At 41.1% G+C, this 27,312-nt stretch overlaps 1 protein-coding gene across 1 annotated transcript; it reads left to right on the forward strand.

Annotated features, from left to right (window-relative positions):
* The first annotated feature begins 1,886 nt into the window (after window positions 1-1,886).
* umps (uridine monophosphate synthetase) lies at window positions 1,887-20,267 on the forward strand. Its single transcript, XM_088352619.1, has 10 exons — window positions 1,887-2,134; window positions 4,114-4,267; window positions 6,546-6,670; window positions 7,411-7,598; window positions 9,538-9,638; window positions 11,228-11,388; window positions 14,053-14,170; window positions 15,060-15,235; window positions 17,892-18,006; window positions 19,996-20,267. Exons 1-10 carry the CDS (start codon window positions 1,985-1,987, stop codon window positions 20,172-20,174), a joined length of 1,467 nt encoding a protein of 488 aa, XP_088208745.1. The 5' UTR covers window positions 1,887-1,984; the 3' UTR covers window positions 20,175-20,267.
* Window positions 20,268-27,312: the final 7,045 nt, after the last annotated feature.

The following is a 27,312-nucleotide window of genomic DNA, read 5'->3' on the forward strand; positions in this document are numbered from 1 at the left end:
GCATGCGGGCACATTCCGAGGCCGTTGACTTGACGGAGGCGTTTTTCTGTGGCGCCATCTGGCGGCTGATGTGGAAAGAGAGGCAAACGCTTCTTCTGTGGCGCCATCTTGTGGCCAATTTTGGAAAGAGGAGAATGCTCTCCATGTGGCGCCATCTTGTGGCTGACTTGCGAAAGAGAAAAAAAACTATATTTGGTAAATACTGTATATGAACACGCCTAAATTCGTTTTAATAATATGAAACCCAAAACTAAGCCAAACCCCGATGTAAAAAGACAACTTAAAACCTAACTTAAGTTCCATTCAAAACCCCAATAAGAAGGCCCGAAATCATCATTTTCAACCCTGATTTGGAACCCTAAATTTGATTTAAAACCAGAGCAAGCAGTAACTGTGACGCCATCTAGTGGCCAGTTTAGGAACAATAGGAACACGCCTAAAATTCGGTTTAAAATTCTATTATGCAGCCCAAATCCAAGTTTGAAACCCTGAATTTGATTTAAAACCCTAATATGAAACCCAATGCCTTGTTTTATGTATCTATCTATCTATCTATCTAAAGATCTATCCATCCATCTATCTATCTAGATCTAGCGAAAGATCTATCTATCTAGATCTAACTAAAGATCTATCTATCTATCCATCTCGATTTAACTAAAGATCTATTTATCTATCTATCTAGATTTAACTAAAGATCTATTTATCTATCTAGATCTAACTAAAGATCTATCTATCTATCTATCTAGATGTAACTAAAGATCTATCTATCTATCTATCTAGATCTAACTATCCATCTATCTATCTAGATCTAACTAAAGATCTATCTATCTAGATCTAACTAAAGATCTATCTATCTCGATTTAACTAAAGATCTATCTATCTATCTATCTCGATTTAACTAAAGATCTATCTATCTATCTAGATCTAACTAAAGATCTATCTATCAATCTAGATCTAACTAAAGATCTATCTATCTATCTCGATTTAACTAAAGATCTATCTATCTATCCATCTCGATTTAACTAAAGATCTATCTATCTATCTAGATTTAACTAAAGATCTATTTATCTATCTAGATCTAACTAAAGATCTATCTATCTATCTAGATCTAACTAAAGATCTATCTATCTATCTATCTAGATCTAACTATCCATCTATCTACCTAGATCTAGCGAAAGATCTATCTATCCATCTATCTATCTAGATCTAACTAAAGATCTATCTATCTAGATCTAACTAAAGATCTATCTATCTATCTATCTCGATTTAACTAAAGATCTATCTATCTATCTCGATTTAACTAAAGATCTATCTATCTATCTCGATCTAACTAAAGATCTATCTATCAATCTAGATCTAACTAAAGATCTATCTATCTTTTTATCTAGATCTAACTAAAGATATATGTATCTATCTATCTAGATCTAACTAAAGATATATCTATCTTTCTATCTTGATCTAACTAAAGATATATCTATCTTTCTATCTAGATCTAACTAAAGATCTATCTATCTATCTATCTCGATCTAACTAAAGTTCTAACTAAAGATCGATCTATCTATCTATCTAGACATCCATCTATCTATCTATCTTACTCTATCTAGACATCTATCTATCTTACTCTATCTAGACATCTATCTATCTATCTATCTATCTTACTCTATCTAGACATCTATCTATCTATCTATTTATCTATCTATCTCTGAATTTCTTCCCAATAAAAACGCATCATAAGAGCTAGCTGCTGTTCCATTTCCAATTCCTCCTCCACAGCTAAATCACTCAAAAATATCCAAACATTTGAAAACACACAGACTTCCACACACACTTCCGCTTTTAAAGTCGTTCAGTCCGTTTAGCACTCTTACTCTGAAGGAGCGAAACCAGAAGTACCGTACCCAACTCCGCTAGCTTAGCGGAAGTCGCGGTAAGAAAATTCAAAGTTAGCCGGATCTGCTTAACTTAACTTAACCGGAGTACAAACATGGCTAACATTTGCATGGACGATTTTATCCTGAAGCTGCAAGACGTCAACGCGGTCAAATTTGGTGAATTTACGCTGAAAGGCGGCTTGGTGTCCCCCATTTACATCGACTTGCGGGTTCTGGTGGCTCACCCGGTTCTTTTGAAGCAGGTAAACACGTGTGCCACTCAGTCCACGCGTGGGCTTTCCCTCCCACGATATTTCTGTTTTGATCGAATTATTCATTTATCAGCACTATTGTCACAATTCTTGCTTGAAATCCTTGAAAATGCTTTAATATTTCTGTTGCTTTTCCACGTTTGAAATTGCTTGTATCTGCTTGGAATTGTTGCCGCGTTTCTCGGCTTGACAGACTATGCATTAAATGAAGAAAAATAAAGCATTGGGGTATATTTGGTAAATAACGTGAAAAATGTCTTTTGATACTATCAAGTTATACAAAGGAAAACGGTGACTCCAATGACCAGTTAACAGGGTTCGTACAGATGCTTGAAATCCTTGAAAATGCTTAAATGTTATTGTTGCGTTTTCCATGTTTGAAATTGCTTGTATATGCTTGGAATTGTTGCCGCGTTTCTCGGCTTGAAAGACTGCATTAAATGAAGAAAAATAAAACATTGGGCCACATTTGGTAAATAACCTGAAAAATCTTTTCATTCTATCGATTATAATAAAGGAAAACAGTGACTCAAATGACCAGTTAACAGGGTTCGTACGGGTGCTTGAAATCCTTGAAAATGCTTTAATATTACTGTTGCTTTTCCACGTTTGAAATTGCTTGTATCTGCTTGGAATTGTTGCCACGTTTCTCGGCAGTCAGGCTCGATAGACGATGCATTAAATAAAGAAAAATAAAACATTGGGCCACATTTGGTAAATAACGTGAAAAATCTCTTTTTATACTATCAAGTTATATAAAGAAAAACGATGACTCCAATGACCAGTTAACAGGGTTCGTACAGATGCTTGAAATCCTTGAAAATGCCTTCATTTTATTGTTGCGTTTTCCACGTTTGAAAATGCTGGTATATGCTTGGAATTGTTGCCACGTTTCTCGGCAGTCATGCTCGATAGACTGCATTAAATGAAGAAAAATAAAACATTGGGCCACATTTGGTAAATAACATGAAAAATCTCTTTTTATACTATCAAGTTATATAAAGAAAAACGGTGACTCAAATTACTAGTTAACAGGGTTAATATGGGTGCTTGAAATCCTTGAAAATGCTTTAATTTTAATGTAATGTTTTCAAAAGTGCATGAATATTTGACGGCGTGCTTGTAAATGCTTGAAATTGTTGCCAAACGTCTTAATGTTGTTTTTAAGGTCTGAAAGGTGCATGAATATTTGACGGAGTGCTTGTAAGTGCTTGAAATTGTTGCCAAATGTCTTAATGTTATTTTTTCGAGGTCTAGAAGTGCATGAATATTTGCCGGAGTGCTTGTGAATGCTTGAAATTGTTGCCAAACGTCTTAATGTTATTTTTTCAAGGTCTATGAGTGCATGAATATTTGATGGAGTGCTTGTAAATGCTTGAAATTGTTGCCGAATGTCTTGAATGGTTTAAATTTTATTAAATGGTTCCAAAATACAATTGGCACTAGAGATAGAAATGAAGGTTTAGGGTCTGTATTAGGGTATTAAACTGGATTTAGGGTTCTGTAATAGGGTTTAGGTTAGAGTTCCAGCTCAAGTTAGGTGTTGGTTTAGGAACTAGGGTTTGAGCTCCTTAAGGGCTCGAAAACAAATATAGGGTTCCAAAATATGGTTTAGAGCTAGAGTTTGCAACCGGGTTAGGGTTACCGCTAGTGTTACGTTTAGGGTTAGGGTTGATACAGATAATAAACGTTTAAAGATGTTTTTTTAAATACAGTATTTACTACATGCTAATAAAGGCCATTTTTTTAACATTCCTTAAAAAAAAAAAAATCCGCCTAAAAGCATTTCAGCTTCGTCGGAAGATCATTGTTGTAATGTTTTTGTTTCGTTACAATAAACAGACTTTATTTAAGGAAAGACATTAAAGATAAAAAACGATTCCAATTTTGAAAAAAAAAAAACTCTTGGCCGTACAAAATGCTTTCGAAGATGCATTATCCGACTGATGGTTGCTCCTTTCTACCTCCAGGTGGCAGAACTCATGTACCAAAAAGTCCAGGACGAGAATCTGAAATTTGACACGGTTTGTGGCGTTCCCTACACGGCCTTGCCCATCGCCACCATCATCTGCTCCACCCACGAGCTGCCCATGCTCATCAGACGCAAAGAGGCTAAGGACTATGGTAGGACACCTCAGGACATAGCTATACTATGATAGAGTTCAACCGTTTCTCAAGCAAGCTTATTATGGAATTTGACAGGTATCGGTATCAGCAATTGTTATTCATTCGACCGGTGGATTCAATATATTTTAAACTGGGTAAGAGGAGAAGGAGAGAGCTTTTCTTTCAAGCAGATCCATTCTCACTTGCTCCGGCTCTCTCCCCTCCCCCTCTCTACCCATCACACACCTTCTGATTGGAAGAGAGACCACACACTGCATCAAGCCGGTGATAATGTGGAGATTTTAAAAAGTCTGTGGTAGAAAAGTATTGTGTGTGATTAAGAGAGTAAAAAGTGTGGTCAAATTGTTTCAGGAAAGCGTATTCATGTGGAGGAGACATTAGCTCTTATCATAACATTAGTTGGTCGTGTGTGTTGTCAAGTCGGTTTTGTCTCATCTCATCTCATTAGCTGCACCGCTTATCCTCAGTAGGGTCGCGGGGGTGCTGGAGCCCATCCCAGCTGTCTCTGGGCAGTGGGAAGGGGACACCCTGAACTGGGTGCCAGCCAATCGCAGGGCTGTTTTATTTGTGACGCCCTTAATCACAAGGAGTCTCAAAGGGCTGCACAGATTTTAAGGACTATGAAAGATAATTTTCAAATGTATCTACTACAATTAAAAAAATAAATGCATTACGTTGTTATACTGTTATGAATAATAGTTACTGATTCATTTATTATTATTATTATTGTTGTTGAACATAAAAAGCACACTTAAGGTAAAGGCCGAGTGATTAGCTGTTACCATAACATGGGTGCCGCACGCTTTTGCCAGCTTTCCTGAAATTTCGATGCGATATTTGTTTAAAGTTAATTCAAGTCATGTAAGTTGTATCGACATTTTGATTGATTTATTATTCAAAAAAATCGAGGAGCTGTTTAAGTTTTTACGTAAGAAAAGGGCCCCACCAGGCTGTACTTACCCAAGACACACCACAGGAATTGGTGCCACTACCAGCCTAGTGTTCGAAGGTTCTTTGTTTCTTCGGGCAGATTGAATTTCTTATACAATTTAACTAAGTGAACTCCATCGAATTAGCCGAATTAGTGTCGCTCGAGTCTCAAGCCTCCTCTCTCGATCTCCCGCTTCTCTCTCTCGGCCCACGTTTTTTCCGCAAGCTGGTGTGCTGGCTCCTCCCATGGGCGTGCCGGGAAAACCTCGCCTTGATGTCTGGAAAAACTCAAAACAACTTCTCCAAATAATGCCTGCCGTCCTGCGTCAGAGTCCTGTTATCAACAGAACTAGACAAAACGTTCCGCATTCGGATCAGCGTGACCTGTCATTGAACTTCAGCCTACTCGGTGAAAATCTTCAGTGCACTCTATAAATGTATTTAATCGTATAAAATCCTTTATAGTAAAATGTATAAGATCCTTCAGCGGACGGTGCTGGGCAGAGAGAAGTGCGCCGTGCGCATCCCCTCACCCACCCCCTATAGCTCACCCAATCAAATTGCTCCGGGTGCTCTGCTGGAGTTTTGGGGTGTTTACAGTTTGTGCTACGGGTTTTCATCATAAAGTTGTTAACATTGAAATGAAATGATCTGCATTTCTATAGCGCTTTTCAAGTGAATGACTTTCCAAAGCGCTTTACAGTATGCTTCACATTTCCCAATAGCGGCCGTGCAGCCATGTAAGGCGCTAACCTGCTTATTGGGGGTATTAGGGGTTCAGTGTCTTACCCAAGGACACTTACATTGTCTAATGAGCGTCCATACAAAGGAATTTTTGATGATGTACAGCCAAAACAGGGTCTGTTGGTGTTGGTTATCTGACTCCATGAACCAAACACAGTCTACATCCATTAACAATTATGCGCGCTCGTTTCTTGAAAGAAGAAAATGACCAGGAAAGCCGACATTTTCACACGGGATTTATTTTTTCCTAACGGAAGAACTAGGTGTACTGAGGAGACGGCCAAAGAAGTGACTTTGAAGTGTGTGTGAAGCCTTCTTCTGAAGTCCATTAGCTTTCTCTAATTGGCCCACATCTCCCCGCAAGATGTCGTCTCGGCTCCTTCCATGGACGTGCCTAGGAATTCTTTGCGCCCAACATTCTCACAACACAGCGCCCTGATGTCTCGTTTTCCCAAAACGGCAAATCCACGAGTCCTGCTATCAAAATTTCCTAAACAAAATATTATGCATTAGCCGGTGAATATCTTTATTGCATTAAACTGAGTCAATCGTATAAAATCCTTTATAGTCAAATGTATAAAACCCTTTATGTCCTTGTCAGGAACCAAGCGTATGGTGGAGGGTTCGTACAAGGAAGGGGACACTTGTCTCATCATCGAAGACACGGTGACCAGCGGCGCAAGCATTTTGGAAACGGCTGAAGTTCTCTACAAAGAAGGACTGAAGGTGAGGTACCACTTCCTCCAAAAGAAAGTAAATATGAATAAAATGATGACTCACAACACGTGGTAAGCTTTCTCTCCTGGCTTTGATCTCTTTGATCTCCGGCAAAACGAACATCAAATGCGACAGAAACAAAATGAAAATAAATCCAAACAGCTTGCCAACATCATTTTTGCCGTTCCATGTATTCCGTTACTCCCCAAGCCTGCACAAAATTTAGTCCAAAACAGAGTTCTCATTCGTCTAAGAGACAATCAGCGTTTTTATACCCTCTTGAGCAAAAACATTCTTAGTGCGTCCCTTTTTTTTCTCAATGTGTGCATGCTTTTCAGGAATTGACAATGTTTTTTCAAAATGTTTTCGTCCTCTTTCGATTCTCCAAAGTTACACGATTTCCAAGACAACCGTTGGGGTCGGCCTGACATCTAAACTCCTATCAGCTTGCCGGGGGAATGTTGTTATTTCGGAAGCTAATCCAAACCAAGCTGGTGTTTTTATTAATAATACTCGCTGACATCTGAACTCGGGAGAAACAAGCCTGGAATTTCCTGTCTTAAAGTAACGTGTTCTCATTATGTCAAGCTCGACTCCAATTAACCACAACAGGCGACGCCCATTGAGGATCTGTTTAAAAGCCCGGACGGAGAACGCTCTCCAGCCTGCAGATTTCTTCTTGGCTCTTGGAGTCTCAAGCAAACCGGCGAGATAAATTCCTGAAACTATGGGCTTTTGTTTTGGAAAAGGTGACGGACGCCATTGTGCTGATGGACCGGGAGCAAGGCGCTGTGGAATTTCTGTCTTCCAAAGGGATCCGGCTTCATCCCATCATCTCCATGTTCAAGCTGCTAGATGTCCTCAAAAATTCCGAGCGCATCGACGCGGACACGGCTCGGAGCGTACGGGATTTCATCCTGGACAACAACTCTTACAGGTATCCGTTTGTCAGTCGTCAAGCCGCTTTCGATACCAGATTATCGTCCGGTTCAATTATCGGCACTGATATTTTGGAATTTCACGGATATCGACATTTTAAAGGATTTTATACATTTGACTATAAAGGATTTTATACATTTGACTATAAAGGATTTTATACAATCGAATACAAAGTACATTTAATGCGAAAGATATTCACTGGCTGGGCTGTGGTGCGATGTCAGGGCACCTTGGTGGAAAAATGTTGTTTACAGGAACGGCGGGAACGGGACGTAAGGCTGATAAGATAGTCAGCACATCCAGACGCTGATGACGTAGAAAGGCTCTGTGTTGTTTTGAGTATTCCAGACATCGCAACGCTCTTCGATGAGATGGTGAAGCCCAGGGGGGGGCTTCCTTGGCACGCCCATGGGAGGAGTTGGCACACCATTTTGCAGGGAGAAGATGGCCAATAGGAGAGAGCTAAAGGACTTGAGAAATTCGGCCGTTTTCGATGGAGTACACTTAGTTAAATTGTTAATGAAAATTAAATCTGCCCCCGTGTAAAAATGTCGGCTTTCTTGTTCATCTTCTCCATCAAGAAACGAGCGCGCATAAATTGTTGGGTGGATCTAGGTTGTGTTTGGTTAATGGAGTCTGGTAAATGCTACATTTTGATTTTAATTCCCAACAACGGGCTGATTATTAAGGCTCAGATACAGCTGAGCCTTTCTATCCCTCTCTCGTGCTTCCCAACCTCTCGCCTTCTGATTGGTTAAGCAACCGGGCAGTAGACACTGAAGCTGGGAGAATAACATAAGTGCGGAGTAAATAGCCCTGACATGCTGTGAATCAAGATGGTCTATAATATTAAGATTGTAAAAAATTCGTAGTATTAAAGCGCGTTTGTGATTAAGAGACAGCGTGCAAAGTGTAGTTAACTTGTTTTAAGCACACTCAGGTGGAGACTGATATATTAGCTCTTATCATAACATCAATCCAGCATGCACCTTTGTTACTGAGAGATCATAACAACTAAAGTGGAAGGCTGAGTGATTAGCTGTTACCATAAAATTCGTTTGTCAATATGGCTCTAAAACAAGAATTTCAATGCACTGTCGTAAGTGAATTTAAGAAATGTTGGTTGTATTGACATTTTTATGTACGTCTTGTAAAAAAAGCCCAATTTAATTTCCGGCACGATAAGTTTTTGGTGTAGGTGTCATGGGTGCCATGGCGCCCATTTGGCCGCGCCCGTGTGTATCACGGTTGCCGTGGTGCCCAATTAGCCCCGCCTGTGTGTTACGGTTGCCATGGTGCCCAATTGGCCCCGCCCGTGTGGTCCCAGCTGCGGCTTGTTAAGAGATTGACTTTCTGTTTATATAAAGCTCGGCTCATTCAGGTGGAGACTGATATATTGGCTCTTATCATAACATTAGGTGTCAGCCTGTCAAACAAACTTTTGCCCACAAGACGTGGTTCCTGTTTTCCTGTGATATCTCCCGTCCGGTATTATTCCCGTTTATTTTTGTACTGTTAAATTTTGTGTTCTAGTTTTGTTTCCGTCTGTTTGTTGTTCCCGTCTAGTTTCTCCTGTTTATTTTCGTTATCCTGATTCGTTATCGATCTCGTGGGTCTCTGGCTTCCGGTCTTTCCACGCCAGACCGGCTGCCTAACGTGCATGACTCCCCATTTCCCGTAAAATCAAGGCTTGTTTGAGAACGTCACGCGATTGGGTCCTGTATCTGTTCTGGTTCTGACAGTAGGTGAGTGAGAAGTCATGTTTGATGTGTTGAAATTCTTAGTTATTTACTTGTCCTAGTTTCCAGAGAGCATTATTAAACTTCTTACGCCGTTCACGGGCTACCGGCCTGCTCTTAATACTAATAATCGGTATCGGCGCCGAAAAACCATTATCACTCGATCCCTGATGTGTACTTATCGATTGATTTCATCAGGCCCAAAGAGAAAAATGGAAACGACGCCCCCGCCTTGAAGAAGCAACGGGTGGAGCAGGAGAACTTGGATCTCACCTATGAAGAGAGAGCCAAGCTACCAAGTAGGACACTTACTACTTATTCTACTACCGATATAGAATTTATTGAAATATAATGAGTGATGGTGTTTCCGTAGTGCAGTGGTTAGTACATTCGCTTAGCATGCGAAAAGTCCCTGGTTCAAGACCGGTTGGAAACATCTGTTGGCCTGATCTTGGCACCACCAGGTTGTACAAACCACAGGAAATGGTGCCCCTACGGTCGGAGTGGGGCAGCACAGCGGCGCATGCGGAGCCTGTGTGGAGTTTGCATGTTCTCCCCGTGCTTGCGTGGGTTTCCACCGGGGATTCCGGTTTCCTCCCACATTCCATAAATATGAATGTCAGGTTGATTGGCCGGTCCAAATTGTCCCTAGGTGGGAATGAGCGTTCGAATTGTCTGTCTCTGTCCCCTGCCCACTGCCCAAAGATAGCTGGGATGGGCTCCAGCACCCCCGAGGCCCTACTGAGGATAAGCAGTGCAGATAATGAATGAATGGTTTTAATCCTATACCGATTTTTCCTCTTGTGTACGTGTGCATATATTTTGTATATTTTTCAATTGTAATCTTTTGTTTTTTTTAATCGAAAATTATCTAAAAATCATTTTCTATCCTTAGTATTACTATTAAATATTCCCATTTTTAGTAATTTTTTTAAACATTTATATATTTTGGAGTTAAATATTCTTACTCTTAAAAAAAATCAATTTTTTTTGTATTTTTATACATTTTTCACATTTTTATATTTGAGTCTTTTAATAGTGTTTCAATATTTCTTATTTTTACACTATTTTCATATTTATATGGAGTTTCTTTTTTAAATTCAATATTTTTTATTTTCAGAGTTTTCATTTTTTTTATATATATATATTAGTGTTTTTCAAGTTTTTTTGAACCAGTATATAGTATAGTATATAAAAGCTGTATCAAAATCTACTGCCACCTACTGGTATGGATAACTATTACAGTTCCTCGTCTGAAGAAAGCAAAAATACTGAATAATGGCATGAATTTTTGGGAAAGATGAAATAAAATGAGTATATAAAAAGTATATAAAAATCTACCGCCACCTACTGGTATGGATGACTATTACAGTTCCATGTCCAAAGAAAGCAAAAATACTGAATAATGGTCTGAATTTTGGGGGAGATTAAATTGGGAAAATTCCAGCGGCACACTAGACAAGGTCTTAAGGCAAGCTGGTTGAAAAACACTGATATATTATATTTTTATGCTTAATATTAAGCCACGTCTTTCCCCAAGCTGGTGTGCCGGCTCCTCCCATGGGCGTGCCAGGGAAGCCCCACATGGGCTCCACCACCTTACCACGATGTCTGGAAAAATTCAAAACATCACCGAGCGTTTCTACGTCATCAGGGCCTTGTTCTCAAAACATCGCCTGCCGTCCTCCGTCAGAGTCCTGTAATCAAAATTCCCTAGTCAAAATATTCTGCATTTGGAACGGCGTGACCTGTCACTGAACTTTAGCCTACTCGGCGAAAATCTTCATTGCACTCAATAAATGTAACTTGTATTCAATCGTATAAAATCCTTTATAGTCAATTGTATAAAATCCTTCAATGGAAATCCCGTTTTTGTTTGTTTGGGCAGACGTTCACCCTCTGGCTTCCAAGCTCCTGAGCACGATGGCGGAGAAGAAGTCCAACCTCTGCGTTTCGGCCGACGTCACCAGCAGCGAGGAGCTTCTTCGTCTCGCCACCTTGCTGGCTCCCGAGATTTGCTTGCTGAAGACCCACGTGGATATCTTGGAGGTAACGGATTTTCAAGAGTCGCAGGCAGAATGGCAGAATTCATGTCAGTTTATGGCAGCCTGTTGACACAAATAGATGGTAGATGATAGAGAGGACGAGCTCAAAGTAGCAGCAAGATGGCGACTTTATTTTAGTCATCCAAGTCAAAGAGAAAAAGGTTCTTTTGATCGGCCCTTTCAATGAAAAATTTGCCTTAAAAGTGCTTGAAAAGTGCTTGAATTTGGCCATGGAAAAGGCGTACGGACCTTGTAACCAGTGTTGTTGCAAAGTATTAAGGATTGATAATCACAATATATAACAGAACCTCACTTTAAAATTAAGTTTATTATTGTTGGGAATTAAATATTAAAATGTATCGTTTACCCAACATTTCTTAAATCAGCTTACAACAGTGCATCGAAATTCTCGTTTTAGAGCCAGATAGACAAACGAATGTTATGGTAACAGCTAATCACTCAGCCTTCCACTGAATACTACGAACTTTTTACAATCTTAATATTATCAACCATCTTGATTCACTGGCATGTCAGGATTTTGGTGTTAGCAGAGCTGCTGCTATTTACTCCACACTTATGTGTTATTCTCCCAGCTTCGGTGGCTACGCCCCAGTCGCTTAACCAATCAGAAAGCGAGGAGTTGGGAAGCACGGGAGAGGGATAGAAAGGCTCAGCTGTATCTGAGCCTAAAAAATCAGCCCGTTGTTGGGAATTAATTTTAAAATGTAGCGTTTACCAAATTGTTCGAATTACTTATCTGACTCCATTAACCAAACACAACCTACAATCACCCAACAATGCACGCTCATTTCTTGATGGAAAAGATGAACAAGAAATGCCGATATTTTCATACGGGGGCAGATTTAATTTCATTATTAATTTAGCTAAGTGTACTCCATCGAAAGAGGCCGAATTAGTGTCCTCCCGATTCTCCTCTCGGCCCACGTCTTTCCGCAAGATGGTGTGCCGGCTCCTCCCATGGGCACGCCAATGAAGCCCAACATGAGCCCCACCACCTCGCCGCGATGTCTGGAAAACTCAACAGCGGAGAGCGTTTCTCATAACAATGCCTGCCGTCCTCCGTCATCAGGGCCTTTCTGCGTCGCCGGATGTGCCTCACGTTTTTTATTCCTGTAAATAAAATTTCCTACCAGGGTGCCCTGAACTTTCACTGCTCATTGAACTTAAGCCTACTCAGTGAAAATCTTCATTGCACTCAATAAATGTAACTTGTGTTCAATCGTATAAAATCCTTTATAGTCAAATGTATAAAATCCTTCATTATAAAACTACATTCATTGCATGTATACGACATGGCTGTTTTCCATCTGCCATCGGTATGTACCTGTATTGACTCGTCTTCATTCATGCAATGTTTGCATCATCAATTTTTTGAGCTTCTTTTGAATCATTCTTCTGGGGCTGAGGTTTTGGCTTGATTCCTAACCACGTCTCCATTTTTCTTGTGTTTTCGGTGCGTCTGCTACAAGCCAAGTCAACTCCTCTTACCACAATGCTTTTAATGTACGTTTACCTTTTATAGCGTCATCCATTTTGTTAGCTTCTTTTGAATCTTTCTTACGGGGCTGAGGTTTTGGCTGGATTCGTAACCACTTCTCCATTTTTCTTGTGTTTTCGGTGCGTCTGCTACAAGCCAAGTGAACTCCTCTATCCACGATGCTTTTAATGTACGTTTACCTTTTGTAGCGTCATCCATTTTGTTAGCTTCTTTTGAATCTTTCTTCCGGGGCTGAGGTTTTGGCTGGATTCCTAACCACTTCTCCATTTTTCTTGTGTTTTCGGTGCGTCTGCTACAAGCCAAGTCAACTCCTCTTACCACAATGCTTTTAATGTACGTTTACCTTTTATAGCGTCATCCATTTTGTTAGCTTCTTTTGAATCTTTCTTACGGGGCTGAGGTTTTGGCTGGATTCGTAACCACTTCTCCATTTTTCTTGTGTTTTCGGTGCGTCTGCTACAAGCCAAGTGAACTCCTCTATCCACGATGCTTTTAATGTACGTTTACCTTTTGTAGCGTCATCCATTTTGTTAGCTTCTTTTGAATCTTTCTTCCGGGGCTGAGGTTTTGGCTGGATTCCTAACCACTTCTCCATTTTTCTTGTGTTCTCTGTGCGTCTGCTACAAGCCACGTGAACTCCTCTTTCCACCATGCTTTTAATGTACGTTTACCTTTGGTAGCGTCATCCATTTTGTGAGCTTCTTTTGAATCTTCTGGGGCTGAGGTTTTGGCTTTATTTCTAACCACTTCTCCATTTTTCTTCTGTCCTTTGTGCGTCCATATGCAACTGCAGACCTTATAATGCTCGGGCAAGTCCGAAAGCACGAAGTTATACGATGCAGGCTTCTGATTGGCTGCCGAGTATGCGAATTGCCAAACGAACCGAAATTCGGAAATTTCCAAACCGAACGAAGATTTCAAAACGCTTATTTCCATACACTTATTCATCCTGTTGTTCTCTATTTGAAATTGCTTATCAAATACATTTCCCCATCAAATGAGACTTATACTCCAGGTACGACTCGTATATGTTTTTTCCTTCTTAATTACGCCTTTTTTGACTGGTGCGACTTATAATCCGGAGCGAATGATATATATTTTCGAAAAGGCAGTAGTCGTGCTAAAAAATTTTTTATCTGCGGTGTCCAGGACTACACGGAGGATTTGGGTCAGAAGTTGCAGGCGCTGGCCCAAAAGCACAACTTCCTGGTCTTCGAAGACCGCAAGTTCGCCGACATCGGCAACACGGTCAAGCATCAATATCAAGGTGAGAAATGTTTTCGTTCGGTGAGACTGAAATGGACTTTTTTTTTAGGGCTGCAACGAAAGATTTAATTCATAAAAAAAATTAAGATAACTTTTATATAAAAACAGTCTGGGCGCCCTCTGCAGGACCAAAGCGGTACTACACCTCCGAGCGCTTCATTTTGATAATGTACACTCTTATTTGCATTGATTTGACGTATTTGTTGGCTCACGTGATACAATGAATCGATCTTAATCGATTGTATCGATTGTCGATGAGTTGTTGCAGCCCTAAACGTTTTTTTTGCTTTCCTGGCAAATGACCCCAAAACAAATGCTTTTTGGGCGCCCTCTGCAGGACCAAAGCAGTACTACAACTCTGAGCGCTTCATTTTGATAATCTCATCTCATTAGCCGTACCGCTTATCCTCATTAGGGTCGCGGGGGGGCTGGAGCCCATCCCAGCCATCTCCGGGCAGTGGGCAGGGGACACCCTGAACTGGTTGCCAGCCAATCGCAGGGCACACGGGGACAGACAACTCACTCGCTCATTCACACCTAGGGACAATTTGGACCGGCCAATTCACCTGAAATGCATGTTTTTGGAGGAAACCGGAGTGCCCGGAGGAAACCCACGCAAGCACAGGGAGAACATACAAACTCCGCACAGGAAATCTGGAGCTGGATTTGAACCCACGACAGGTTCCCATGACATGAACTGTGCCGCACAAGATAATGTACACTCTCATTTGCACTGATTTGATGTACTTGGTGGCTCACGTGATACAATGAATCGATTGTATCGATTGTCGATGAGTTGTTGCAGCCCTAAATTATTATTTTATTTTTTATTTTTTTTACCTTCCTGACAAAACACCCAAAAACAAATGCCTTTTTTTGTCGTTGCACAGGCGGCATGTACAAGATTTCTTCGTGGTCCCACATAGTCAACGCTCACGCGGTGCCGGGCTCCGGCGTGGTGAGCGGCCTAGGGTCCGTGGGACAGCCCCTCGGCCGAGGCTGCCTGCTTGTGGCGCAGATGAGCTCCAGGGGCTCGCTGGCCACTGGGGACTACACCAAGGCTGCAGTAAGCCCTTCCCCTTTTTTTCGTACGGGTGCTTGAAATCCTTGAAACTTATTTAATGTTGTGCTTGTAAATACTTGGAATTGATGCCAGGTTTCTCAACAAGTCTGCCTAAAAATGACGCAGGCACTGCTCTCTGGTGGCTCCGCTTTCCCACTGCATTTCTCCTACCCTGGTGATTAACGGCAGCTGGCATTAGTTTAGTTCTCTTCCCGGTTTTCCCTATTTGTGGACAATGGCTCTGACAGTGGTTCGCTGGAGAAGCTTCACAGCCTCGGAAATCGCTTTGTGACATTTTCTGGACTGATGGATTTCATTCACTTTTTTTTCCAACTCCTTAAGGAATTTCTTTTAATCATGTCTTGAATTTGTGTAGCCTACTTCACTTCGTCCTTGGCCTTGAATTTTTGGTGTGGCATGTGGAATTTTCTTATAACTGTGGGTAGTCGCAGTTACTTGGATAGAACAAGGGGGGCGCAATTGCTTACAGAAAAGCCTAGATTTTTTTTGGGTGCCTTAATAAATGTTGGCATTACATTTCTTATTCCCTTGTGACTAAGGGCAGCTGCCAATAGGAGAAATTGGAAAATTGGCCTTGAAAGTGCTTAAAAAGTGCTTGAATTTGTCCAAACCCTGAAAAAATATCTATCTATATATGAACCGGGTTTCTTAAAGGAGCTTAAAATGCTTGAATTTTAATGTTGGATTGTCAAGGTTTGAAAACGGCTGGAATTCTGTGTAAAGTCCTCGTAAATGCTTGAAATCGTTGCCCTCGCCATGTTTTCCGACTGCGTATTAAATAAAAGCAAAACAAGTTCATTTAAAATTGACGCGGTGCATTTCTTTCCTTATGATGACATTGTGATCTGAAGCGTCACTGCCCCCTACTGGTCGCATTCAGAATGACAGGTGCATCAGACTCGTAATATGAATTCCTTTCGTTTTAGAAAACTGGCTCCCGAACAGCTCCTCAGGTTATGTTTTGGGATAATAATTCTCAATAATAAAACATAATACACCGAATTAATTAATAATTAATTTCAAAATCTGTATTATTCATCTATACTGTAAAGGCAATCTACAAAAGGATTTGGATTCCATTGGATTTCTCTCTACTAAACTGCCCCCTATTGGCCATGACTTGCACAATCGTGATAGATAAAAAGATAGATAGTTTCCATGTGTTACCCTCTCATCCATTTAAATATTTCTATTTTTTTAGTAGATAGATAGACCTCAAGTTGGATCTAGATAGATCTTGATAGATAGACTTTTAGTTAGATCTCGATAGATAGACCTTTAGTTAGACCTAGATAGATAGACCTCTAGGTAGATCTAGATAGACCTGTAGTAAGATCTAGATGGATAGATAGACCTTTAGTTAGATCCAGCTAGATAGACCTTTAGTTAGATCTAGATGGATCTAGATAGATAGACCTTTTGTTAAATCTAGATGTATAGACCTTTTGTTAGATCTAGATAGATAGACCTTTAGTTAGATCTAGATAAATAGATAGACCTTTAGGTAAATCTAGATGGATAGACCTTTAGTTAGATCTAGATGGATCTAGATAGATGGATAGACCTTTAGTTGGATCTAGATAGTTAGACCTGTATTTAGATCTAGATAGATAGATAGACCTTCAGTTAGATCTAGATTGATAGATCTAGATAGACCTTTAATTAGATCTAGATTGATAGATCTAGATAGACCTTTAGTTAGATCTAGATAGATAGATAGACCTTTAGTTAGACCTAGATAGATAGATAGACCTTTAGTTAGACCCAGATAGATGGATAGACCTGTAGTTAGACCTAGATAGATAGACCTTTAGTTAAATCTTGATAGATAGACCTTTACTTACATCTAGAAGGATAAATAGACCTTTAGTTAGATCTAGATAGATTGACCTGTAGTTAGATCTAGATAGATGGATAGACCTTCAGTTAGACCTACATAGCTGGACCTTTAGTTAGATCTAGATAGATAGACCTTTAATTAGATCTAGATAGATAGACCTTTAGTTAGACCTAGATAGATAGATAGACCTTTAGTTAGACCTAGATAGATAGATAGACCTTTAGTTATATCTACATAGCTAGACCTTTAGTTAAATCTTGATAGATAGACCTTTACTTAGATCTAGAAAGATAGATAGACCTTTAGTTAGATCTAGATAGATAGACCTTCAGTTAGACCTACATAGATAGATAGACCCTTAGTTAGACCAAGATAGATAGATAGATAGATACTTTCTTCATCCCCGTAGGGAAATTCACACTTCCAGCAGTATCCTTGTGTTAAAAATAAAACAATAATAAAGTAAAAGGAATATAATACATATAAATACCCAATGTAGCATGTTGATATAGAGTATTTAAATAGTACTACGGAAAATACACACTGTAATAAGAACAGGGTGATATGCAAATGTGGGGGCGGGGTTTCATGTGGGCTTTGACTCCCCCGGGTGGAGTTAAAGAGCCTCATGGCATGAAAAAGAAATGATCTCCTCAGTCTGTCTGTGGAACAAGACTGTGACAGCGGTCTGTCGCTGAAGCTGCTCTTTTTAGTGTCATGATGTCTTTTGAATTGTTTTTTAAAAAAACATTTGGATTCCTGGCTTTGCATTTATGTACCGTTATCCCCCCTTCTCAGGTGAAAATGGCGGAAGAGCATCCTGACTTTGTCATTGGCTTCATCTGCGGTTCAAAGGTCACAGAGAGGCCCGAGTTTATCCACATGACCCCCGGTGTGCAAATGAAGGCTGGAGGTAAGTCTACTTTTCATGCCTGGGATTTCAGCATTTTTTTATATACAGTGTCTTGCGAAAATATTTGGCCCCCTAGAACTTTGTGACCTTTTACCACATTTCAGACTTCAAACAAAGATATAAAACCTTAATTTCTTGTGAAGCATCAACCATAAGTGGGACGCACTTTACTGGATATTTTAAACTTTTTTTAACACATAAAAAACGAAAAAGTGGGTGTGCAAAAGGTTCAGTGAGGATCTCCGAATGATTCAATGTTGATCTAAATGACTAACGATGATAAATGGAATCCACCTGTGTGTCATCAAGTCTCTGTATAAATGCGATTGCACTGTGATCGTCTCAGAGGTCTGTTTAAAGCGCAGAGAGCATCGTTAAGAACGAGGAACACACCGGGCAGGTCCGAGATACTGTTGTGGAAAGGTTTAAAGCTCATAAACGCTTTCCATGCAACCTCACTGAGCTCAAGCTGTTTTTGCAAGGAGGAATGGGCCAAAATATCAGTTTCTTGATGTGCAAAACTGACATACATACCCCACGCGAAAAGGTGACGCTACAAAGTATAACTCAATGGGGCTGAATCATTTTGCACACCCACTTTTTCATTTTTTATTTGTTAAAAAAGTTTAAAATATCCAATAAAGTGTGTTCCACTCCATGATTGTGTCCCACTTTTTGTTGATGCTTCACAAGAAATTATAGTTTTATATCTTTATGTTTGAATTTGGAAATGTGGCAAAAGGTCACAAAATTCAAGGGGGCCAAATAGTTTCGCAAGTTACTGTATATTTTAAGGAGTCCTCAAGACTTGGCACCATTTTTTTCTTTAGGCGGTTTCCCGCTAAATTTTTACAGTAGGATTAGGGTTTTTAGTGGTACCTGCCAATTTAATTGGTTCCGGCAGTGACATATAATAAAACGGTTGTAAATCGAATCACGTTTTCCCATTAAAATGAATGGAAACGGGATGAATCCGTTCCAAGGTCATCAAACGCAACCGATCCCCTATTAAATCAACTAACTGCCCTGGAGATACTTTAATGTTCAGTCAATGTTCATGAATGGAACACATATTGTAAATAAAACGAGAAGCGAGGCTAAAAAAACGCAAAAGATTAAGTTACTGTACAGTCCAAAGTTTTATTAACCAAGAACAGTAGAAAGTAAATGTAATCCACCCTCACTGTGCTGTCGGGCGCATAAAATGGCGATCCAGCGGGTGTTGTGTCCGTCTCTTTTTCTCTCTCCCTCTCTCTTTCTCTCTTTCTTTCTCTCTCGTTCTCTTTCTCTCTCTTTCTTTCTCTCTTTCATTCTTTCTCTCTCTGTCTCTCTTTCTCTTTTTTTCTCTTTCTCTGTCTTTCTCGCTCGTTCTCTTTCTCTCTCTCTTTCCCTTTCTCTTTCTCTCTTTCTTTCTTTCTTTCTTTCTGTTTCTTTCTCTCTCGTTCTCTTTCTTTCTTTCTTTCTATTTCTTTCTCTCTCGTTCTCTTTCTTTCTCTTTCTGTCTTTCTTTTTCTTTCTTTCTCTCTCGTTTTCTTTCTCTCTCTCTGTCTCTTGCTCTCTCTCTATGTTTTTCTTTCTCTCTTTCTCTCTGTTTCCATTTTCAGTGCACAATATTAGATAAACAAACGGCATCCTGGGAAATTTCCTTAACATTCGTCCAATATTAAAAACCGACAATTGATAAATGTCACTAAATCTTTGAGCGAAAACGAATCTAATTCTAATTCATGCGATCACATTTTTAATAGGAGTCAGATGGACTGAACCATTTCAAGGAAGTGGAGGATTTCCGACAATTCTTTTATATTTTAGCTACCGTATTTCATGACATTTAAGCCTATCCTGTCATTTTTTTAAGAAAAGAGTTTGAAAATGCAATTATTTAACTGAAAACGACCTGGTTTTCTTCCACCAAACTCTTGAAAGATGTAGTTCTTTCTTTTGACCAGCAGATGGCGCTGTGTGATTTGTCTTGCACTCTCCCCGCAGGAGACGTTCTGGGCCAGCAGTACGCCACCCCGGAGGAGGTGGTCTACGGCAAGGGCTCTGACGTCATCATCGTGGGCCGAGGCATCCTGGAGGCCCCCGATTGGCTGGAAGCTGCCGAGGCTTATAGGAAGGCGGGCTGGGAGGCTTATATGCGCAGAATAACGCCAAGCCGCAAATAATCCCTGGAAATCACAATTGTCCGATACGCCTTTGAACATTCCATGAAATTTGTCTGACGAGAATAAACATTGGGAATTCAGTTTTTTACAGACAAGGTCATTGGTGGGGTTTTTGTCCGCGCTGAGAGAAGCACAAGAGAAACATGACCTGCGGTTTTAAATGTCTACGGGAAGTCGCTAAAGCCTGGTGCTACTCACCAAGCAAACTAGAGCTGTATTTCTCTTTCTCACTCTTTCTCTTTTTTGTCTTTTTCTAGTTCTTTTTCTCTTTTTTTTGTCTTTTCTCTTCATCCCTCTCCTTCTTTGTGTATTGTTCTCTCTCTATTTTTCTCTTCCTTTGTCTCTCTCTCTCTCTCTCCCTTTCTCTTTTTTGTCTTTAGTTCTCTTTTTTGTCTTTTTCTAGTTCTCTCTCTTCTCTCTTCCTCTCCCTCTTTGTCTATTGGTCTCCCTTTAATTTTCTCTTAATTTCTCTCTTTCTCTTTTGTCTTTCTCTAGTTCTCTTTCTCTCTTTTCTATTCCTCTCTCTCCCTCTGTCTATTGGTCTCCCTCTATTTTTATCTTCCTTTGTCTCTTTCTCTCTATCTCTCTTTTGTCTTTCTCTGGTTCTTTCTCTTTTCTCTTCCTTTCTCTCCCTCTTTGTGTATTGGTCTCCCTCCATTTTTCTCTTCCTTTCTCTTTTGTCTTTCTCTAGTTCTATTTCTCTCCTATTCCTCTCTCTCCCTCTGTCTATTGGTCTCCCTCTATTTTTCTTTTCCTTTCTCTCTCTCTTTTTCTCTCTCTCTCTCTTTAGTTCTTTTTTGCTCTGTCTTCTCTATCCCTTCCACTCTGTCTCTCTTTCTCTCTCCTCTCGTTCTTTGTTTATTTTTCCTCCCTTCTCTCTTTTTCTATTTTTTTACTCTTTCTCTTTGCTATGTCATTTTGTCCCTCTCTCACACATTCTTTCTCTCTCTCTTTTCTCTATTCTTTCATTTATCAATATCTATTTTTTGCTCTCTGTCTTTTCTCTTTCTCTCTAACCCTTTCTCTTTTTCTCATACTTTATCTTTTTCCCCTGTCTCTTTCTCTATCATTTATCCATCTCAATTTTTGCTCTTTCTGTCTTCTCTCTCTCTCACTCTATTGCTCTCCCTCTCTTTCTCTCTGCCCCCTCTTTCTATTACTTCTCCTTCTCCCTTTTTTCTTTGTCTTTTTCTTGTTCTTATTCTCTCCATTTATACTTTTTGCTCTGATTCTATCCTTTTGCCCTCTCGCTTGCTCACTTTTTCCCTCTTGTTGTGTTTTTATTTTCTTTCTCTACTTTTTGTCTTTCTTTTCCACTCTTGCTCTCTTTGTTTCTCTTCTTTTCTCTCACTCGCTCTTTATACATTATATGCATATGTATAATTTTTGTTCTTTCTCAAATAAACATGACTTGAGGTTTTTGAGTTTTCCCTAGCCCTCATGTAGGTTTTAGATCAGAGGATAGTGTCATAATAGTCTGTAGTTTGCAATAGTCTTTGATCTGAGCAGCCCTTTGAGACTCTTTGTGATTAAGGGCCAAACAAATAAACATGACTTGAGGTTTTTGACTTTTTCCTTGCCCTCATGTAGGTTTTAGATCAGGGGATGTTGTCATAATAGTCATTAGTATGCAATAGTCTTTGATTTGTGCAGCCCTTTGAGACTCTTTGTGATTAAGGTCCAAACAAATAAATGAAATGAAATGATCTGCATTTATATAGCGCTTTTCAAGTCAATGACTTCCCAAAGCGCTTTACAGTGTGCTCCACATTTCCCAATAGCGGCCTTGCAGCCATCTAAGGCGCTAACCTGCTTATTGGGGGTATTAGGGGTTCAGTGTCTTACCCAAGGACACTTCGACATGTAACACGGGCGAGCCGGGATTCGAACTGGGATCCCTTGATCCCAAGACGAGCGCTCTACCTCATGTAGGTTTTAGATCAGGGGATGGTGTCATAATAGTCTGTAGTGTGCAATAGTCTGTGGTCTGTGCAGCCCTTTGAGACTCTTTGATTAAGGGACAAACAAACATTACTTGACTTGAGGTTTTTGAGTTTTCCCTTGCCCTGATGTAGGTTTTAGATCAGGGGATGGTGTCATAATAGTTCGTGGCTTTTCAATCTGTGGTCTGTGCAGCACTTTGAGACTCTTTGATTAAGGGCCAAACAAATAAACATGACTTAACTTGAGGTTTTTGAGTTTTCCCTTGCCCTGATGTAGGTTTTAGATCAGGGTATGGTTCCAGAATAATCTGTAGTTTGCAATATTCTGTGCAGCCCTTTGAGACTCTTTGATTAAGGGTCAACCAAATAAACATGACTTGACTTGAGGTTTTTGAGTTTTCCCTTGCCCTCATGTCGGTTTTAGATCAGGGGATGCTGTCATAATAGTCACTGCAGCCCTTTGAGACTCCTGACACGAATAAGGTTTTTTTTTTTTTAAGTTCTTTCGAAATTCCACACGTCGGCCCTTTTGTGTTGCGTTCAAAGGTTTCATGTGTTTCTGCTTGGGATCCAATTTGAACCGTCTCATAAAATCATTTTTCGATCGTAATCGGCCGGCTCATTTGTTTTCTGGGTTTGACTCTGAAGACTTAAGACCTCCCCACCCTGTTTTTAATTTTGGGCGAGAAGCTGAAGGGCGCTTCTACGGAAACCCAGAAAGACCAAACTAAATCAGATTTAAAAAAAGAACTATTGAAGAAAATAAAAAGCAGTAATATTATCCAAGAGTATTTAGGAACACAATCCTTTTTTATACAGTACTACCTCTTCTTAAAAATACTAATAATAAAACTATTCATTAACCATTTTCCTCGGGTTTCTTGAAAAACTGATCCAATGACGTCTGCTTTTTCTGGCTTTTGACAATCCGTCCGAAATGGTGGAGTAATGTTGCTAAAATGTCTTTTATTTGGGCTGATAGAATGATGTCTGCGTCCTCTTCTTCGCAATCTTGACGGAACCCCTGATAGTCTGTGAACTCCGATCTGTGACGGTGACCCGAAGAGCGTGCTGGGAGCATTTAGTGTACTGTATTTTTGACTTTGTATCCTGTATTGCCTCTGTACCTAAAGGCAAGTAAAGGAAACTTTGGGATGTAGAGACAGTAGTAAGTAGAGGTACTTGTCACGAACCCGGCCAGGAAACAGGGTGAGAACCCAATAGCATAACGTACTCACAATTTATTAGGGAGAGAAGGAATGCGTGCACACTCGATCCAGGGATCGATGGTCGCAGTAGTGGATTGAAATCCAAACAAAAGAGTGGTACAAAACAAACAAATCAGGTAAAAAATTAAACGGGATCCAACACGGGCAAATTCACAGACTAGGCATTTCACAGTTTAACAGGAGTCTTGCAGAAGTTTCACAGACAACTAACGGCTCAAAGGACCGTGTTTAAGTACTCCCAAGGAGCAATCAGTCAACGTGTCTCAGCCGGTGTCCATGGGCGGGGCCAATTGGGCGCCGTGGCAACCGCGACAGAACCCGGCGTCATCCAGCTGGGACCAATTGGGCGCCATGGCAACCGTGACAGTACTACTGTAGCTAGTTGTATAATTTAGTGCATTTCGGCACTATTGGGCCCATTTTGATCCCGACTACGTTTGCTCTTCTGTCCCGGTTTACGACCGGTTTCTGACCCCGACTACGTTTTTGCTCTCCTGTCCCGGCTATTGAGATGTTTTTCCGTCCCTGACACTGCCATCTCCCGCTCCGTAAGATCCACTTCCGTATTCGGATCACGATCCGATTGCGAGAGCGACTTGCTTCCTCTCTCTATCTCAATAAACTTGTGAGAAACGTTACGCGATTGGGTCCACCCTTTGTTCCTGACGTGACAATTTTGTGATCTTTTTATTTCTAAAGGTTGACTTGATCAATTTTGACCCTCTTAAGGTTCCATAAAGAGAAACTATGATTGACATTTGATTGGAATACAAAAAAAAATCAAAATAAAACATAAGAAATCATTTTTAAAAGCATGATTATGAGACGAAATGGGGTTTTAAATGTAAAACTTGTGAAATATTGTTATATTTTTGAATAATACATTTTAAAGAACTACATATTTGATAATGACAATCTAGTATTCCATAATTGCCAGTTATTTCGCAAAAGATTTTATGTCAAAAGGTTGTTTTTATGAATTTTGACCTTCTAATGTCATGATTGCTAGGCAAGCCTCTTTTTGACCCTGACTCACTCCTGTTTTTGCTTCCATCTGTTCCCTGGCTTCGACTCATTTTTGATCCTGACCACGTCTACTCTCCCGTCCCGGCTTTCGACCTCTTTTGTCCCCGACCACGTCTACTCTCCTTTCCTGGCTTACGACTCGCTTACGACCCTGACCAGGTTTTTGTTCTCCCGTCCCGGCTTTCGAGCTCTTTTGTCCCCGACCACACCTACTCTCCTTTCCTGGCTTCCGACTCGCTTCCGACCATGACCACGTTTTTGCTCTCCCATCCCGGCTTTCGACCTCTTATGTCCCCGACCACGTTTACGCTCCTTTCCTGGCTTGCGGCTCGCTTCCGACCCCGATCACGTTTTTGTTCTCCCGTCCCGGCTTTCGAGCTCTTTTGTCCCCGACCACGCCTACTCTCCTTTCCTGGCTTCCGACTCGCTTCCGACCTTGACCACGTTTTTGCTCTCCCGTCCCGGCTTTCGACCTCTTATTTCCCCGACCACGTTTACGCTCCTTTCCTGGCTTACGACTCGCTTCCGACCCCGATCACGTTTTTGTTCTCCCGTCCCGGCTATCGAGCTCTTTTGTGCCCGACCACGTCTACCCTCCTTTCCTGGCTTACTACTCGCTTCCGACACGACCACGTTTTTGCTCTCCTGTCCCGGCTTTTGACCTCTTTTGTCCCCGACCACGTCTACTCTCCTTTCCTGGCTTACGACTTGCTTCCGATTCTGACCCCGACCACGTTTTTGCTCTCCTGTCCCGGCTACTGACCTGTTTTTCTGTGTCCAGCGATCACCGAATCGTGTGTCCAATCTCTTCCCTTCTTCCCAATAAAACTGAGGACGTAAGAGGTCGAAAGCCGGGACGGGAGAGCAAAAACGTGGTCAAGGTCGGAAGCGAGTCGGAAGCCAGGAAAGGAGAGTAGGCGTGGTCGGGGACAAAAGGGGTCGAAAGCCGGGACAGGAGAACAAAAACGTGGTCAAGGTCGGAAGCGAGTCGGAAGCCAGGAAAGGAGAGTAGGCGTGGTCGGGGACAAAAGGGGTCGAAAGCCGGGACAGGAGAACAAAAACGTGGTCAAGGTCGGAAGCGAGTCGGAAGCCAGGAAAGGAGAGTAGGCGTGGTCGGGGACAAAAGAGGTCGAAAGCCGGGACGGGAGAACAAAAACGTGGTCGGGGTCGTAAGCGAGTTGTAAACCAGTATAGGAGCGTAAACGTGGTCGGGGACATAAGAGGCCGAAAGCCGGGACGGGAGAACAAAAACCTGTTCGGGGTCGTAAGCGAGTCGTAAGCCAGGAAAGGAGAGTAGACGTGGTCGGGGACAAAAGAGGTCGAAAGCCAGGACGGGAGAGTAGACGTGGTCGGGATCAAAAACGGGTCGAAGCCAGGTCAAAAGCCGGGACGGGAGAACAAAAACGTGGTCGGGGTCGTAAGCGAGTCGTAAGCGGTGCAGATAATGGATGAATGGATGGACATAAATGCCTGTTGTTTTTTTACCATTTCAAGAGGTTGTTTTGATGAAATTTGACCCTGACAGGCTTCCATAGAGATACTTTTTGATGCTGGGTTCAGGCCTGACAGTAGGGATCCATTTTCACGCCCAAATGAAAGCAAAAGGGGGGGAAGAGGTGGGGAGGGGGTGATATATATATGTCAAGTATGTGTGTAATAGGTGTGGTAGTACACCATTTTTTTTTTGGAACGGGGTTTCCCTTCCCCGGTTATTGCACATCATTACTTAGCGCCGATTAGCGCCGTCCAGACGAATCGTCTTGTTTTCGTAGGCCGATACGAGGAATCATGCTCTTGGCCTCGGACCCCCGTCGCATTTTGTCACGTTTAGTGTGAGAAATGAAAACGAGAAGAGGGAAAACAAAAGAGGAGAGGTTGTTGGAGCAGGTCGCCATGGCGATGGAGGTAAATACGGCGACGAGCGAGCCCAGTTTGAGTTTTTTTCTTTTGTTTTTTTCAAAAGTATTTTAGAATAGAATGTACCTTTTTTGTCATTGTTACAAAACGGGTTGAACATATTGTGACAAGGAAATTGGACGTGGCACTCCAGGTTCACATTTGACAGTGAGGATAGAAGAAAACAAAGAAGATAAAGGTTATCATTTACACAATATATACACAAGAAGTGGGCAGCACGGCGGCACAGTGGTTAGCGTTTGTGCGGCACAGTTCGTGTCATGGGAACCTGTCGTGGGTTCAAATCCAGCTCCAGGCTTCCTGTGCGGAGTTTGTATGTTGTCCCCGTGCTTGCGTGGGTTTCCTCCGGGCACTCCGGTTTCCTCCCACATTCCAAAGACATGCATTTCGGGTGAATTTTCCGGTCCAAATTGTCCCTAGGTGTGAATGAGCGAGCGAGTTGTCTGTCCCTGTGTGCCCTGCGATTGGCTGGCAACCAGTTCAGGGTGTCCCCTGCCCACTGCCCGGAGATGGCTGGAATGGGCTCCAGCACCCCCCACGACCCTAATGAGGATAAGCGGTACGGCTTATGAGATGAGATACACAAGAAGTGTGGGCATCAGGGATGTTACATACAGTTTTGGGATTTTTCTGGGCAAGGTCACGTTAAAAATCATTTGTTCATTCATTTTAGAAAAAAAAAACTTGGTTTAAAAACTTAAAATGAAGTCGAAATTCCAGTTTGAAACTATAATTTCTGTTTAAAACCCGTGAGACCCAAATTCTAGTTATAAACTGTAGTTTGAGACCCTAGATTTGAATTCAAACCCTAATGAGAAGACAAAGCCCTAGTTTAAATCCCTATTTTGCAACCCTAAAATCCGTTTAAGATCCTCAATCCGATTTAAAACCGTAATGAAAAGCCAAAGCCTTAGTTTAAATCCCTATTTTGCAACCCTAAATTCAGTTTTCAACCCTAGTTTGAGACCCTAAATCCGGTTAAAAACCCTAATGAAAAGCCAAAGCCCTAGTTTAAATCCCTAT

The sequence above is a fragment of the Urocampus carinirostris genome, chromosome 14 (assembly GCF_059441175.1).
Source record: "Urocampus carinirostris isolate Australia breed hairy pipefish chromosome 14, RoL_Ucar_1.0, whole genome shotgun sequence".
Taxonomy (NCBI): domain Eukaryota; kingdom Metazoa; phylum Chordata; class Actinopteri; order Syngnathiformes; family Syngnathidae; genus Urocampus; species Urocampus carinirostris.

Bases quoted from the DNA above. Each gene is read 5' to 3' on its own strand.
- umps (XM_088352619.1), top strand. From the start codon at position 1,985: ATGGCTAACATTTGCATGGACGATTTTATCCTGAAGCTGCAAGACGTC. The intron at 6,671-7,410 runs GTGAGGTACCAC...GTTTTGGAAAAG, and splicing joins TCTACAAAGAAGGACTGAAG to GTGACGGACGCCATTGTGCT. The intron at 18,007-19,995 runs GTAAGTCTACTT...CTCTCCCCGCAG, and splicing joins TGTGCAAATGAAGGCTGGAG to GAGACGTTCTGGGCCAGCAG.